The sequence below is a fragment of the Podarcis tiliguerta genome (assembly GCF_965153285.1).
Source record: "Podarcis tiliguerta genome assembly, chromosome: 5".
Taxonomy (NCBI): domain Eukaryota; kingdom Metazoa; phylum Chordata; class Lepidosauria; order Squamata; family Lacertidae; genus Podarcis; species Podarcis tiliguerta.
The window spans coordinates 10,610,646-10,627,892 of NC_139538.1; the positions used below are offsets into that span (position 1 = coordinate 10,610,646).

Sequence of the window (17,247 nt, forward strand, 5' to 3'; positions counted from 1 at the left end):
TGGAGGGTGCCAGGCGTGCGGTGTGGTGCAGAGAGAGAGAGAGGGACTATCTGGGGGAGGGACAGTGCAGGGGGGGGGAGCGCAAATTACTTGCCTTGCCCCGGGTTAGGGGGCGCAAATTACTTGCCTTGCCCCGGGTGCTGACAACCCACGCTACGCCACTGACTCCACCAATCACATAGAGGCTCATCACTTTCCTCATCAATAATAAATAATAATAATAAAATTTTATTTATATCCCGCCCTCCCCAGCCGAAGCTGGGCTCAGAGAGGCTAACAACAGTAAAATAATACAGCATTCTAAAATCAATTCATTATAAAATCAGTTCAAATCAAATTAATGGCAACCATTAGGCTAGAGTTCTGTGAGGATTACCAAAGGAGGGGGTCAGGCTGTGCCTTGGCCAAAGGCCTGGTGGAACAGCTCTGTCTTGCAAGCCCTGCGGAAAGATGTCAAGTCCCGCAGGGCCCTAGTCTCTTGTGACAGAATGTTCCACGAGATTGGAGCCACAGCCGATAAAGCCCTGGCTCTGGTTGAGGCCAGCCTAACCTCCCTGTGGCCCAGGACCTCCAAGATGTTTTTGTTTAGAGACCGTAAGGTCCTCCGTGGGACATACCAGGAGAGACGGTCCTGTAGGTATGAGGGTCCTAGGCCGTATAGGGCTTTAAAGGTTAAAACCAGCACCCTAAACCTGATCCTGTACTCCACCGGGAGCCAGTGCAGCTGGTACAGCACCGGGTGAATGTGATATCGCAGCGAGGACCCCGTAAGGAGTCTCACCGCGGCAGTCTGCACCCGCTGGAGTTTCTGGGTCAGCCTCAAGGGCAGCCCCACGTAGAGCGAGTTACAATAATACAATAGTCTGGAGGTGACCGTTGCGTGGATCACAGTGGCTAGGTCAGGGCGAGAGAGGTAAGGAGCCAACTGCTTAGCTTGGCGGAGATGAAAAAATGCCACCTTTGTTATAGCTGCTATCTGCGCCTCTTCATCGACGCAGCAACTCCACCAAATAGCATGAACCTTGGGAAAAGGCTACTGTAAACATGATGCTGATTCAACACGGGAGTGGCAAGAGTGGTTTTACTCTGCCACAAAACCCCGCTCTTGGAGAGCCAGTGTGGTGTAGTGGTTAAGAGTGGTAGTCTCCTAATCTGGGGAACCGGGTTCGCGTCTCCGCTCCTCCACAAGCAGCTGCTGGGTGACCTTGGGCCAGTCACACTTCTTTGAGGTCTCTCAGCCCCATTCACCTCACAGAGTGTTTGTTGTGGGGGAGGAAGGGAAAAGGAGATTGTTAGCCGCTTTGAGACTCCTGAAAGGGAGTGAAAGGCGGGATATCAAATCCAAACTCTTCTTCTTCTTCTTCTTCTAAATTCAACGACACAATTCTTATGAAGGTAAAACGGAATTCCATGCATGTTACTCCAGAGTTACTATCCAGAGGACAGGCAGGATACAAAAGTGGGAAGCAAAGAGGAATGCATGCCCAGAACGTCTCTCTAACGCTGAAAGACAGGGCAGCTGTGGTTTCTCCCATTCCCCCGGCCTCAGCCATTGGCTGCAGGGGTGAGCAAAACAAGAATTCTGCTCTTGCCATAAGGCAATAATAGGGGGTGGATGAAGAGTAGTAAAAGAAAACCCACTGAGAAAGCTCACCACTACTGGCTCCCATCCTGGCTTGAGCCAGTCGTACACATGTTCTACTATGCGCGGGGTTCAGATTTTGGAACACCACTAAAAACAACCGAGAAGCAAGATCTGCAGCGGTACATCAAAACACTTCATATGTTGACAGAGGCAATGCAGCCACCTCATCACAGACCAGGAGCTAAAATGCATAGGCTCTCCCTAGAACTAATTTGCGCTCAGTTGGTCATGTGAATAAGCTCCAATTCTCCCCATCTTCTTTAGGGACTCTATAAACTGAGGACTGCTATTAAAGAATTGTTAGCTAATCGATAAACCAACCACGTTTAAATAAATTTTCGTTTTAGCAAAGCCTCCATACAGCTGCCTTTCTACAGATCCTGAGGGGTGCAATAGCTTAGACTTTAATAAAGAAAAGCTGCCACTATCATTTAGAAAGGAAATGCCATCTTTGGGACCATCTTGCTGCTAAACAAATATACAGTGGTACCTCAGGTTACAGACGCTTCAGGTTACAGACTCTGCTAACCCAGAAATAGTGCTTCAGGTTAGGAATTTTGCTTCAGGATGAGAACAGAAATCGTGCTCCAGTGGCGCGGCAGCAGCAGGAGGCCCCATTAACTAAAGTGCTGCTTCAGGTTAAGAACAGTTTCAGGTTAAGAATGGACCTCCGGAACGAATTAAGTACTTAATGTGAGGTACCACTGTAACCCTAATTAGCAACTTGGATGGGTGACCGCTAAGAACCCAATTCAGGGAAAGATGTATTTTTAATAATAATAATAGGTACAGGAGGTGGGTCCTCTAAAAAAAGAAGGGGGTTATGACATCTTTAACATTTTATATTTAATCCCTTATTTAAGCAGGAACATACCAGAACCAGAACAGCCTTCCAAAAGCAGAAGGTGTATATCTTTAACTCTTGGCCCTAGCCCTTTAGAATTTGCCTTAGCTGACTAAAATTAGCTTTGAGTAATTACTCAGTTCAAAGTTTTAAGCTTTTTTTAAAAAAACAACAACACGTGTTGCAGATTTAAAATGATTTCAAACAAATCATTACTATTCTGGTTTGAACTTGCAACCCTGCTATAAATACACCACTGCGTTTACTCTGAGCAGTTCTTCCAGGAACAAAAATTCCTCTCCGGCTACTGCATCTCCTGTATCCATTACATGGTGACCTTTCCTTTCCAAACAGACCACCTTAGAGAGGGAGAGGAAGGGGGGGGGGACATTGTGAGTTTTAGGATAACAAAAGATTGACAGCGACACAAAACGCTAACTGGACACAAGCTGGACTATGTCAGACAGTGACCTAATAAAAGCAAATATAATAATAATAACAATAACAATAACAATAACAATAACAATAACAATAACAATAACAATAATAATAATAATAATAATTTGTACCCCGCCCATCTGGCTGGGTTTCCCCAGCCACTCTGGGCAGCTTCCAACAAAGATGAAAAATACACTAAAATGTCACATATTAAAAACTTCCCTAAACAGGGCTGCCTTCAGGTATCTTCTAAATGTCAGGTAGTTGTTTATCTCTTTGACATCTGATGGGAGGGCGTTCCACAGGGCGGGCACCACTACCGAGAAGTCCCTCTGCCTGGCTCCCTGTAACTTGGCCTCTCGCAGTGAGGGAACCGCCAGAAGGCCCTCGGAGCTGGACCTCAGTGTCCAGGCAGAACGATGGGGGTGGAGATGCTCCTTCAGATATACTGGACCGAGGCCATTTAGGGCTTTAAAGGTCAGCACCAACACTTTGAATTGTGCTCGGAAACGTACTGGGAGCCAATGTAGGTCTTTCAATGTAGGTGTTATATGGTCTCGGTGGCCGCTCCCAGTCACCAGTCTAGCTGCCGCATTCTGGATTAGTTGTAGTTTCCGGGTCACCTTCAAAGGTAGCCCCACGTAGAGCGCATTGCAGTAGTCCAAGCGGGAGATAACCAGAGCATGCACCACTCTGGCAAGACAGTCTGCAGGCAGATAGGGTCTCAGCCAACCTACCAGATGGAGCTGGTAAACAGCTGGCCTGGATACAGATTTGACCTGTGCCCCCATGGACAGCTGTGAGTCCAAAATGACTCCCAGGCTACACACCTGGTCCTTCAGGGGCATCCCATTCAGGACCAGGGAATCCTCCACACCTGCCTGCCTCCTGTCCCCCCAAAACAGTACTTTTGTCTTGTCAGGATTCAACCTCAATCTGTTAGCCGCCATCCATCCATCAATGGCAGGCAGCCATAAATATATCAATTTTTTAAATCCCCCAGTGGGCCAAGCATACTAGCTCCGAGCACTGCTTCCAGAATGCAACAATACTGCCTCAGTAAAGGAAAGATAAATAGAAGGCTGTCCTCAACCGCTCAGAGGTGCTAAAGTCAAATCTGTGCTGCGTTCCGTGCTGCAGTTCTTAAAAATATTCAGGTTTGTCCTGTTTCTATATGCATTTACTCTGGCTAGGACTCTGGGCTGCTTTTGGGGTATATCTGCCACCAGCAGTTATCAGGCTTTCTGCCTTCAGGGCTTCATTCCACACTGAGCCACCTTGGCAAGGAACCACCGCAGATTTGCTACGGCACTGCCAATGCATTATAAATTATGTCTAAGAACGTGTTCTGGGGAGCCATGCTCAGCTGATGCATGGCACAGACCAGATCTGTCGACAGAGGCGTAGCTAGGTGGGGGAGGTGCCACACCACGGGGGGGTGGCACTTACCGCAGGGCCTGCAGGCGCCCTAGCCATGCGTCTCCCTTGGATGGCTTGGGTGCCTGAAGGCTCTGCGCTGCCCAAAACAGCAGCATGGGGCTTGAGTCTGCCCGTCTCCCCCAGGCTCAGCCTCCCTACAGCTGTAGATGAGGTGGCGGTGAGGCTCCACGCAGCATGCCCTGCCCTGCTTCGCCCCACCCAGTGGGCAGCTTGCCCCACCCCCATGGGCAGCTCGCCCTGGGAACCCAAGCAGCTAGCTACACTGTTGCCTGGATGCCTCTTCTGTTAGAATTCCTGCTCCATGCTTGCAGATTTTTGTCTTTCACATGACGGTGTATGTTTTGACTCCACACAGTGGGAAGTGATGGAGACAGGATGTTTGTGTTACTGTGTTCCGTGAAGTGGGACTATTGTCCTTTGTTCTTTTTCTGTCTGATGCTAGAGAGAAAGGGAGCCATGTTGCAGTGCTCCGTGTGTGTTTATATGTAAAGTACGGTATTTTTTGCACCATAACACTCACTTTTTTCCTCCTAAAAAGTAAGGGGAAATGTCTATGCGTGTTATGGAGGGAATGCCTACGGGTGGCATGCCTACGGATTTTCCTCCTCTAAAAACTACGTGCGTGTTATGGTCGGGTGCGTGTTATAGAGCGAAAAATATGGAAAATTAGCCAAAATGCTGAGTTGCTCAGGTCTGTTACGCAACTGCGCATACTCTGCGGATCCCTAAGTGTGCCAGTGTTGGTTGGCATCGGTCACTGTGATGTTCGGGCTGAAGAAAGCTTATGAAGCTCCTGAACGATCGTCCAGGAGGGAGGGAACATGCCAATCGTGCATGTGTCTCTGCAAGTCCTACTCGAGTGTAGGCTGAACTCCTGACATCTTCTACCTAGTTATCAAGCTGTGCATGCTAGGTAAATACCTTGTGTTCTTCTTTCATCACCTGTTCAATGAGCTCAGATTTCGTTGGTGGTTTAGAGTATTGGCCTGAAAGGAGGCCATGTCCCAATTTAGCCCTGTAGTAGAGGGAGGGGGGGAGGGGTGGGGTGGGAGTAGGGAAGGAGAGAGAAAGCACACAAAATGTTTCCCACCAGGCTCAGAGTAGGGAGAAAACAGCAGGAGGGTGAAAGTAAGGCTAAATGTGGCCCATCTGTTAACACACATCCTGAACACACATCCTTACTATGATCTACCTAAGCTTCTTCCCTCTTGGCCCCCCCCATTTCAAAAAGCAGAAAGTCGTACAAAATATTGTAGCGTTAGCTATGTGGGAGAAAATACTCTCCATACCACATAGCTATGCTTATTACAAACAACAGGACTACTCTGGTGAAAGTCCAGGTCAAATCAAAGACAGCGATCAGATCAAAGTCAATCAAGAACAATCATTTCTCAAATGTCACAGGTGATTCCAAAAATAAATTAAATGAAAATTGTAAAGCAGCAATATAAATACTGAACAAACAAAATCAACAAATGCTTGGCACTATCCATAGAATGGAAACAGCTAAAGTCAGCTTTATAATCAATTACATCCTATAAGATAAAGCTACCGTGAATAATTGCCGCTGCAAGCCATGCCACTAACCAAGTTCAAAAGGAAATCTGTCATTTAATAAGAATGCCAAAAGGCAATTAGTACATTTCCCCCCATGTCCAGAATGGTGTTTGTCTGGGTACCTCCTAAAGGTTATTAAAGCAACAAACCATGTGGGAGAAATAACCATTCAGATAAATCTGCTGCTTAATATAAAACCTGCCACTTACATTTGTGTGTTGAAATCTTGTGTTGGGTCTAGAGGAGAGTAGTCAAATATTCTTGGAAGGTTTCCGACGTACCTATCCAGAGAGAATTGTGGAGGAAAAAGAGAACATTCAAACAGAGCAGATTGTTTTCCACTGACATAATTTGCTGAGGAGACGATTTGCTCCCATATAGTCTTCCCTAGGCCTTAAAATCTACTTCAGAGGTCTTGCTCTTGTTGCCATCTCAATATACCCACTGTGACAAGAATGAGAGGCCGGGTCTTTCCTATAACAGTGCTGAGGTCCCCAAGTCAAAATCCATCAGTCAGACACCATCTCCATCTCTATTCTGTCAGAAACTGAAGACACCTGATTCAATGAGCTTTTAACATATAGCATCTCTTAATTCTACTTCTGGTGGATTTTAATTGCTAACATTCTTAGTCTCTCACTGTTGGTTTTTTCTTTGCATTGGGTGGTATCCAATGCTTCCACACTGCTGACAGAAGGCATCCGGCAGCAGAACGCGAGAATAAGGAAATGTTCACCCGTTCCTCCTTCCCATGCACTTCCTCAAAATCTGCTCTGGAGGACTGGGGGCCCTTCAGGAACAGATTTAGGGGGCAGAGGGGGCTGCAGAGAGGAAGAACAGGAATCACTGGACGTTCCTTCCCTTCTCCATCTCCCCATCTCCATCTGGCTGAAGGATGGAGTAGATTAGTTCCTAGGACAGCTATGCAGACCCTGTTGCCAGGCAAGAGTGTGCAGTTGACAGGGGGAAGGGATTCTAATGACTAGCCATCCCCTCTGGCCAGGGGACTCTCGGGGGATTCACACCACTGTGCTTGAAAGTATTTATATATGCACTCAATAAACAGATGGTTGCTGCAAGGGTGGGAGGAGACGATGAAGGATCCTATAAAATCCAGCAAGCTTAGCAGTGCTTTCAAAAAAAGAGAGATGGAAAAAATAAAACATGGGTTGGACATGTATCTATTAGACTCACTTCACAAAATATGTAAAGTGAGAATGCAATAACTACATTCACCAATGGACAGGCATACTTCCCAGGAAGTCCCAATTAACCACAGCTCCCTTGTTGGGGATAAGCATTGGGGCAGACCTGAGGTCTGCCATTCTGTACTGTAGCGAGCCTTAGTAGCGCAATGAGGAACATAAGAGGTTCTGAAAAACTTCCCTAGAATGACTTACGCTCTCTGAAATTCAGGGATGCTGAAAATGGCTTGTAGGACAGTGTTGACATAGCAGCTGTTCCCCAGGTTTTTCATGCCCGTGTATCCTGGACCATACATTGGCTTTAGCTTCATGCCAGACTCTTGGATCACTTCCCATTCAGAGACTCTGGGTTTGATGTCGTTATCTCTCGAGCCATTCTCCGTCTGAATGCAAAAAAAAAAGAAAAAGCTTTTAAGAAGCAGCAGTTTACAAAAGCGCATGTTAAGAACTTAGAATGCAGGTGTATTTAAATAGAAAAAAGAAGAAAACACCTGGTTCTGAGAACCTTCCCAAATGAAACACTCAGAAATAAAATAGCTTGCTTTCTGCTTGCTGAGATACAAATGCAATAATGTCTCCACCTGCTGAATTATCTAAGCAACTGCAGTCACAACTTACTCCCACTTTTATAGCCGCAACACAGAAAGATCCACTGCTATAGCCATAAAAAGCTCCCTCGTTTTTCTGTGGAGCTTCACATGCAATATGTGGTAAAAATAAAAATAAAAATGGAGAGTCCGATTTGCAGAGACCTAAACTTAGGGAGGCGGGTGGTGCTGTGGGTTAAACCACAGAGCCTAAGACTTGCCGATCAGAAGGTCGGCAGTTTGAATCCCCGCGATGGGGTGAGCTCCCGTTGCTTGGTCCCTGCTCCTGCCAACCTAGCATGCCAGTGCAAGTAGATAAATAGGTACTGCTCTGGCGGGAAGGTAAACGGCATTTCTGTGCGCTGCTCTGGTTCGCCAGAAGCGGCTTTGTCATACTGGCCCCATGACCCGAAGCTGTACGCTGGCTCCCTCGGCCAATAAAGCGAGATGAGCGCCGCAACCCTAGAGTTGGTCACGACTGGACCTAATGTTCAGGGGTCCCTTTACTTTTTTAAACTTTGCAAAATGTGACTGTACGGTTCAATCCTGGACAGGAGGGCAAGTGTAGCCTTGGTTTCCAAATACACATATATCGTACATCAGGGTTGGGGAACCTCACGCCAAAAGCAGCATTCCAGGCCTCTGTATCTGGTCCGAAGTTTACAATCATCGTTCCAACCACTTGCAAGCAGCCCCCAAAAGATTCCCCAGAAGGTAATGTGGTCCCTGGGCTGAGAAAGGATCCCCACTCCCTTCTCACTTCCCACTCTACATGCTTAGAGCCTTACCAAACTCAGAATTTGTAAAAATGTTACATGGAAAAAATACGAGGCATTACACTTACAGTGGTACCTCGCAAGACAAATGCCTCGGAAGACGAAAGAGTTTTTCGTTTTCTGAGTTGCTTCACAAGACGAATTTCCCTATGGGCTTGCTTCGCAAGACGAAAATGTCTTGCGCCTTTTTTTAAAAACCGCCAATGCATTCCTATGGGAAACCGTCAATACACAGTGGTGCTTCGCAAGACGAAAAAACTCACAGAACAAATTAATTTTGTCTTGCGAGGCACCACTGTACTTCTGTAAAACAAGAAAATCTTTAATAAAAAAAGAAAGAAAGAAACAGCCTGGTGTCGTTTTATTATGTTATCAGATGCCTTTTAGCAGGAGAACATAAACTGAAAAGCAGATTATATATTTTAAAAGAAAGAAGGATCTCCCGCAAGAATGGAAAGTGTGCTTTTCCAATTGAGGCACTGATTTCCCCCGCTATTTTCCATGACTGCTGAAGATACAGATCCTGAATAAAAGGAAGGCCGCTTACTACATGCATTTGGAGCATATCAATGCCAAAATGTGCTAAGTGTTTGGCTATGTGTGGGTCCAAAACCGCCTCCTCTTCATCAAAGGAATAGACATCTGCGGAGAAAAGAAGAAAAAGCACTGCTCACCGAGTGTTACCCGTCAGCGTTATTTCACAACAGCATATTCTTGAAGCTTTACCACCGACATAATATGCCAAGCAATAGTAATTTTGCTGCACGCTTGCCAGCTCAACTATTAAGCAAATTCTGGACATTCTGTTCGCTACCAAGTTCTCCACATTATAATGGTTCCATTGGCAACCAAGAGATCCCTATTCTAAGGTGCCCTTCAGACATTGCTGCAGCAGCTTGGTGTGCCACTGTTCTGTGGCTTCATCCCACATTGCCCAGCCTGGAGCAGGGGCAATTTGAGAGGCACAGAACAAGGCAACCGGCTCTGTCCTTGTGGCAGTGAGCTTTCAGGTGTTAGAAAGAAGGTCACAGCTAAGAGGCAGAATGAATGCTTTCCGCACAGTAGTTCTCGGGTTCAATCCCTGGAATCTCCAGTTCTTTTAAGGCAGGGGTGCCCAAACTTTTTTCAAAGAGAGCCAGATTTAATAATAATAATAATAATAATAATAATAATAATAATAATAATAATAAATTTTTATTTATACCCCGCCCTTCCCGGTTCAAAACTGGGCTCAGGGCAGCTAACAACAAATTTAAAACATTTAATTGTACAAGCAGCATAAAATACAGTATAAAAACATGAATAACAATAAAATGCAGATTTGATGAAGTGAACATTTTTAAGAGCTTTTTTTAGGGTTGAAGTTGTTAAGCTTTTTTTAGGATTAGACACCAATTAACTACCATAGGGGCTGGATTAGACAGACTTTGGACATGCCTGCTTTAAGGTATCAGAGGGCAGACTTTCTCTGCCTTGAAATTAGAGAGCTACTGCCAGTCAAGAATAGAAAATGCTGGGCTGCATGAACCAATGGTTCAGTATAAGCTCACTTCGGCTCTATCCACTGGCCAGAGCATCCATTGGCCAGAGAACAAAAAGGCCACTCAGAGGTCGTCTCTTGCCTGGAGAAGAAGGAGGGGTTATGAACCCTGCTCCACTAAACCCAGAGGGATCCTCTCCTCCAGAAATTAAGAGAGACAGGGATTGTGGGATCGCTTTTCTCCACGAAATCAAATCAAGGCAATTGGCACACAGGTGCTCTCTCTTGTTCCCGATCAGAGTGACTGCCTACCTGCAAATGAAGAGACCACACCTCCCCACCAGGCTGCAAGTAGCTCCACTGCCTAAAAAACTGTTAGCTAAAAGCCAGGGCGCAGCACAGGTCAACCCCTGCCGTTCAAGAGGAACATAACACAGCAAGGGGAGGACTGCCATGTTCCTTCATCGGCAAGAGAAAGAGCAGCTGCTGAGAACTTTCCTGACCCACCTGCCAGAAAGAACACTCTGCTCCAAATGCTACACCCTTGTGCAAATTAATTGAAACAAAGCATGTTTTCTATCTTACTCGTAATCCTGTACTCAAAACGAACACAAAAAGTCAGTTGATCATTATGGTGTTGGAAGCCTGCAGCCAATAGAAGGAATGATGCTCTGGCCACAACATATCGAGGTTCTACGAAAGGGAGTTATTCCAGAGCTGGAAAAGAGGTGTCCTGATAGCACTGGGATATTGCAGCAGGACCTAGCCCCCTCCGTCACACATCGAAAGTGGTGAAAAATTCATGACAGAGCAGCAAATACTTGATTGTCCAAGGAATTCCCCGTACGCAAATCCCACTGAGAATTTGTGGGCTATATGCAAAAGTCGCCTCAGTGCTGTAGACTGTAAGACTATGGAGAAGCTCATTCAGGCACTGATTCAAGTGTGGTACAGGGATCCAAAAATCAACAGTGACTCCATGTCAAACCATGTTCAAATGCTGCTTTAAAATAGCAGAGGTCATATCAGTTACTAATGTACGTGTATATGTGAGTTTTGTACAATAAACTACATTGTTTGTTTCAATTAATTTGCACAAGGATGTAGTTGCCCTGGGACAGAAGAACCTGGGACTGCACTTCAGCTATGAAATCTGCTGTCAGAAGATGCAGTGATGATCACCAGCACCATACTGCCTCTAATGCTGGAGGTAGTATGTAGTCAGCAGGATTAGTAGCCACTGAGAGGGCAGCTGTGTGGGCTGTTATGTACAAAATAAGAAGGCAGACCCACTCCCCACCCCCCAGGTTCTTGCATAGCTTGATAGTTGAAAGCAGACAACATTTCCCTTGGTGGCACTAGCAGCCCAAGAAGCTAGTAAAAAGGTGTGTTGCAGGAGACGAGATGGCCCTTTGGGTCTCTTCCAACTATATCATTCTACGATTCTATGAGGCCTTGCTTTACCAGCAAGTTCGAGGTATCCAGAATTCCATCCAAGAAGCGTGGGGTACAGTTGCAACAGACATCAGCACGTGCCAGATGTGCCCTCCCCACAAATCCTCAATTGCTCTCCTCATCCCTGTAAGTAACTCCTTGTGTGCTCCCCCAATCTCAGAGCATGGGCTCAGACACATAGTATTTTAGGGTGGATCCGAACTTTCCTTCCATTTAATGCAACGGAGTTCACGGAACGTGCCTTTCCTGCCTCTATTTTTCCTCTGCAGCTCCCTCAGTGCGCACATGCGGACCCACCCCTCAAAAATCTGGTCCTGGGGTTGCAGGAGCCTTGGGAATGGTGTGGCATATGGTGTTGTGGGCTGCAGGGGGTAGGAGTTGGGAGCAATTGCTCCCAAACCCCCAATTGCATGGATGGAGGAGCAACTTAGGATCCAAGCTGTGGCGTCTAAACAGGCTGGCAAAGATGTTTTTCTCCATGAAGCAGATCCATTAAGGACTCCTATGTCTGTTTGTTTATATTTGTTTAACCATCCCCTGCAGGAGGTTGCTGGGCTACTCTATTCCTTGAATCAGGCAGGCATCTCTGGCCTTTGGCAACCTGTCCATGTCTCCTCTTCACTTACAGCACAGTATGGAACCAGTTCATCTGGGTTTTAACTGTAGCGGATTTAATGTTCAGTGTACGTGCGGCAAAACAGAAGGATGAACAAGACCGCGAACCAGGAGATTAAAGCTCTGCACTTGAATCTGAAAGACCTGCATTCAAAGCATACCGTGTGCCTTTGGGGCAAGTCATCTCATAGCTTCCCATCTGCTAAGGAATATATTGCCATCTGCTAATGCTGATATTGCTAATGAGGGTATGTAGTTCAAAGGATTTCCACCAGGGTCATGAGGCAGTCTGAGATAGCCACCTCGGGCGGTAAAATCCAAGGGGCACCTCCATAGGCACATACCATCGCCAGAGAAGTGGATGCAGTGGCTTCCAGGCTCCAGGGACATCTCACAAGAGCCCTGCAAAATCACAATCCTAGTAAATGAGGCTTTGGCAGGGGCAGAAAGGTGGGGAACTTCCCATTTTGCCTCAGGCAGTGAAACGGGATAGGCCTTCCCTAATTTCCACCTTCTTTATTTGAAAAACGAGAATACAAATGACCTCTTTCTCCATAGGAACAGTGAAAGGAGAAACTTAAAATTAGCTGGAATTTCAGATCTGCTACTGCTGCTAAATCGCCTTGTAATCCTAATTTGGGTTCAAAAGCAGCATGCAAAGGTTTTATCAGAGCTAAAACCGTGAGCATCATCCAGCCATATAATTTCTGGCCTCCTAAATCCTGCAAGGCAAAAACAGGAGCAGTGTTCCTCTCGATAAACGTTGTGATGCCCAGCTGATAAAGTCCAGCATTCTCTCCGCTAGTGTCTGCCAAGGGTGACCCTGCTGGCATTTATGGATAGGCATGGTGCCCTTCTGCTGCCACTGCATGCCAAAGGAGTCTCTGTTTCCAGGTACATGTTATTGTTCCCCTCTGTAAACAAGAGCTCAGTGTTCTCGTGCTTTTCCAGTTAAGTCACAATGCTGTGCGACACCTGGAAAAAGTTTGTGTGCTTTATCAGAGTCACCTTCACCAGAGCCACCTAAATGAACCTTGGGTTACATCTGTAACAGTATTTGAAGCATTTCACTTCAGCTGGAAAAAACATCCATATGGATGTCTGACTGGAGATAAAACAAAACAGGGACAAAACAATAACATTTGAAACCTTAAGTCCATGCAAATAAGCCACTCCAGAGGCCAGCTGAGGTCAACTTCTGAAGTGCTGATATTCATCTAAGGTCACTTGGATACAAATCTTTGTTTGCCTTTCATTGCCATTTTACTCCAACTTTTACATTACATCCATGCCAACTGAGGATTACATTTCATATTTCTGATGAAGAAGGCTCCAAGCCACAAAAGCTTACGACATAACATAATTTGTCAGTCTTTTAAAGTCTTACAAGATTCTTTGTTGTTTTCGCAGAAACAGATTACAAAGCAACCCCTCTGGATATCTTCTTTTTTCATTTGAGTTTGCACTCAAGGAACCCTGGAAATGCAAACTACACTAATTCCTTTTAGCAGTTATAAGAATGGGATGCAACTGAAGCTTACAGTTCTCCGCTGAAATCAAAAGATCAGTACACTTTAAAACCTGAATTTTTCACAATACTGACTGCAAACTTGTTTCACATTTCCTTCTGTATTTAGGACCCTCTGGTATCTAACTGATCACAAATTAGACAAAAACAAAATATTAAGGATTAGTAAACTGCTCTTGTTTACTGTAAGCAGGAATAAAACACGTTGTCTGGCCTATTGTGTATTTCCGGGGGGGGGACGAAGGGAGCGAAGAGTACACAGAGAACTATTGTCCCTCCTCCCCTCCCTGCTAAAAGAATTGTTCGCAAGGATGAATGATAAAGATTTTAAAGGTAACCTAGGATACTTAAAAGACTACGTGCATGTTTAATTCTCTGCTACGGCTCTGTTCTATTATTAACCAACTGAAATCTGTACTGTTACGCAAATTCCCACTGCAATATGTCGGTCCTCTTAATAGCCTGCTTTGGCCAAAATATTATTCAGGTGACTCAAGACCAGAGCCTTTGATCCCCACCCCACCCCTGGCCAGATGGAAGCCCTCCAGAGCAGTATGTCAATCGTGCATCATGATGGGCACATAAGCCTCATTAGCATCCCTTCCTCTAATAAATTTTGTCCCTATGCCCTCAGTGCACAACCATTAACAATGACAAGAGGCCACTCTGCCCTTTTCAGTCGCAGCCAGAAGTTCCAATGATTTATGTGCTTCCTGACGCTGCATTAATTCTACGGTAAGAGTTTGGGGGTGGAAGGAGAGCTGTAGAGAGCCGCCAGCTGAGCCACAGGGCCCCTGGGAGCCGGGTAACAAAAACGTGGCTATGCTGAAGGGGTCTGCAAATCCCTTTGTTCTAAACGTGCAGCCTCCTCCTCGGATGTGGCACACTCAAGCCAAGCACCAAATCTGTTTTGCCATGGCAATGCTGAAAGGATGTGTTTCCCCGCTTTGCATCAAAACTGTGTGCATGGACAGGAATGAGAATCCTTTGAGTTGCACAACATGGGCTGCCTTTGTTGAGAACAGCCAGATGTGTTCTCCCTTACTGGCCTTTCTGTGTGGTTCCAGTATTGTTCGAAGGACGTATCCCGTCAACTACAGAACATAGCAAACTCAATGTTCAAAACTCTGCTCGGTCATTAGCCCTAGACAAGCCAGCCAGCTCTCCTGCGGCCCAGAGTTGCAATGTAGAAAAGACATCATCCAGAACACTTGTGGATATCCCAGTTCTGTGAGAGTGCAGGATGTTGTACCTTGTCCCGAATTCAGTTTCTGTAAAACCCCTGCTTACCGTATTTTTTGCTCTATAAGACTCACTTTTTCCCTCCTAAAAAGTAAGGGGAAATGGGTGTGCGTCTTATGGAGTGAATGCAGGCTGCGCAGCTATCCCACAAGCCAGAACAGCAAGAGGGATTGCTGCTTTCACTGCGCAGCGATCCCTCTTGCTGTTCTGGCTTCTGAGATTCAGAATATTTTTTTTCTTGTTTTCCTCCTCCAAAAACGAGGTGCGTCTTGTGGTCTGGTGCGTCTTATAGAGTGAAAAATACGGTACTTCCTCATATTCCTGCCCTCTTCTATACCACATGTCTGTGATAAAACCAAGAGACAGTGATGATGTGGGCTACCTGATAAAAGGTACTTATTTTCCTACTGACTAACCTGCACCATCGGGAGTAATTGTTCCAAGCTTCACTGCTAAGGGATAACCCATCTCCTTATAGTGTTCCAGAGCATGTCCATTTCCTCCACTGCCGTAAAAGAACCACTTTCCGCACAGTACTGACCCATCTGTGAGATTCAGCCAAAGATTCTCCCGCAGGTCACATTTTGAGCATTTCCAGCCACTGAAAAGCAAGAAACATTCAGGGGTTAGATTGGCAGTACTGGGGAAACCTGGGTCTACCTCCCAAACCAGTAAGTGGCCAAGATTCCCAGACTGGATTAACCATAGGGTTCTTCTTGTCAACTGCCAATGAGACAACAACAATCTGCTGCCATCTGAGTAGCCCCACATCACCAATCCTCAAAAACTGCTGTTCTGCATTAACAATAACTGTACGTAGGAAGAAATTCAGTATTGCTCTGTTACAAATGTTTTCTTAATATAAGCGTTTCTGCTTGCCTAAGGAAACAAGCCTCTCCTTCTTATGTTCACTCCTGAGCTGCCCAGAGCCAATTGGGGGACATGCAGGGGAGCTCTGTTGTGCAAGGAGAAGTCTACTAGGAGGACCTGTTAGTTGAATCTGGTCCATGGTGCTATCAATATACAGTGGTGCCTCGCAAGACGAAATTAATTCGTTCTGCGAGTCTCTTCGTCTAGTGGTTTTTTCGTCTTGCGAAGCAACCCTATTAGTGGATTAGCGGATTAGCGCTATTAGCGGCTATTAGCGGCTATTAAAGGCTTAGAGGATTAGCTGCTAAAAGGCTATTAGCAGTTTAGCGGCTTAGAAAAAGGGGGTGGGTAGCGGAAAAAAAATCTCAAGACTCGCAAGACATTTTCGTCTTGTGAAGCAAGCCCATAGGGAAATTCGTCCTGCAAAGTGCATCGAAAAACGGAAAACCCTTTCATCTAGCGGGTTTTCCGTCTTGCGAGGCATTCGTCTTGCGGGGCACCACTGTATATATATACTGTATGTATACAGACCAACATAAGAAAAGAAACGCAACAGACATTAAGCTCTTGGAAAGCTTACAACCAACATTTCGGTAGTGGGGGAACAAAAAGATGGAAAGGAAGGAACAGGGAGGACTGGGTAAAAAGGAATTAATGTGAGCAAATTGTCCTCCTATACTGAGTATTCAATACAGAACACTCAATACAAACGTGTCAAATAAAGCAGAAAGACCTGCCAACGGTTTAAAACATTGTATATTAAATGTTATAAAACCATATAACGTACTGCAGAGCACTTTAGAATCATTTAATTAACTTTAATGTCCTTTGAGTGAGGCAGATAATGGATTAATGCAGTGTTAATAGGTATGAAGAAAACGTAAATAGCTGCCAACAGGGAACTTAATGGCTGCTGCAGACAGAAAATGAGAGGAGTGACAGATAAGATGGCTTCAATAAAAGTGTTGCGCTACATATCTATGTGCTATGGGGTGGGGGTAGGGCCCTCCTGGAAGGTCTCACCCGAGAGTTCCTTAGCTATTTCTCTCTATATCACAAGTGTGGTTTTCTGATCCTGTTCTTTAACCAGGTACCTATCCTAACCACCCATCCCCAAAGGCATCCAATTGGTTAACATGGGATGCAGAAGCTGAATTAGGTGGGTTCTGGGATCTGTTCCACAGGGCAGTTCTTAGGTAACAAAGTGCAACAGTCTCACCTGGGAGGAATCCTGACTCCATTGTCCATCTGTACAAGTGTGTTGGCATGTTTGGAGACTTGCAGCTCCTCTTCCCACGAATCTGGGTCTTGCTTCCTATAAGGAGATTTCGAACTGAGGACTGCATCGCAAGCTATCGTAACCTAGAGGCCGGGGGGGTGAAAGTCAAACTGAACATAAAAGGCAACATAAAAAACCAAAACCAAAAGACAAAACTATCCCTACGTTATAGTGTTTGCAACCAAGTATACAAGTAATGATAAGCAATTAGCTTTCACATAGAAGAAGAAGAAGAAGAAGAAGAAGAAGAAGAAGAAGAAGAAGAAGAAGAAGAGTTTGGATTTGA

The 17,247-nt window shown here is 45.6% G+C and overlaps 1 protein-coding gene across 3 annotated transcripts in view; it reads right to left on the reverse strand.

The window, feature by feature from the left end:
* USP13 (ubiquitin specific peptidase 13) overlaps nt 1–17,247 on the reverse strand; it is a 68,186-nt gene that overhangs the window by 19,253 nt on the left and 31,686 nt on the right. For all 3 annotated transcript variants that reach the window (XR_014511722.1, XM_083442055.1, XM_083442056.1), the window contains exons 5-10: nt 16,902–17,044; nt 15,229–15,413; nt 9,040–9,134; nt 7,325–7,512; nt 6,134–6,205; nt 5,289–5,382 (exon numbers count right to left, since the gene is read on the reverse strand). Coding sequence is in view for 2 of the 3 variants with exons in the window: in XM_083442055.1 (XP_083298181.1) it covers nt 5,289–5,382; nt 6,134–6,205; nt 7,325–7,512; nt 9,040–9,134; nt 15,229–15,413; nt 16,902–17,044 (777 nt within the window). In the remaining variant the exon portion in view is untranslated. The remainder of the gene's footprint in view (nt 1–5,288; nt 5,383–6,133; nt 6,206–7,324; nt 7,513–9,039; nt 9,135–15,228; nt 15,414–16,901; nt 17,045–17,247) is intronic.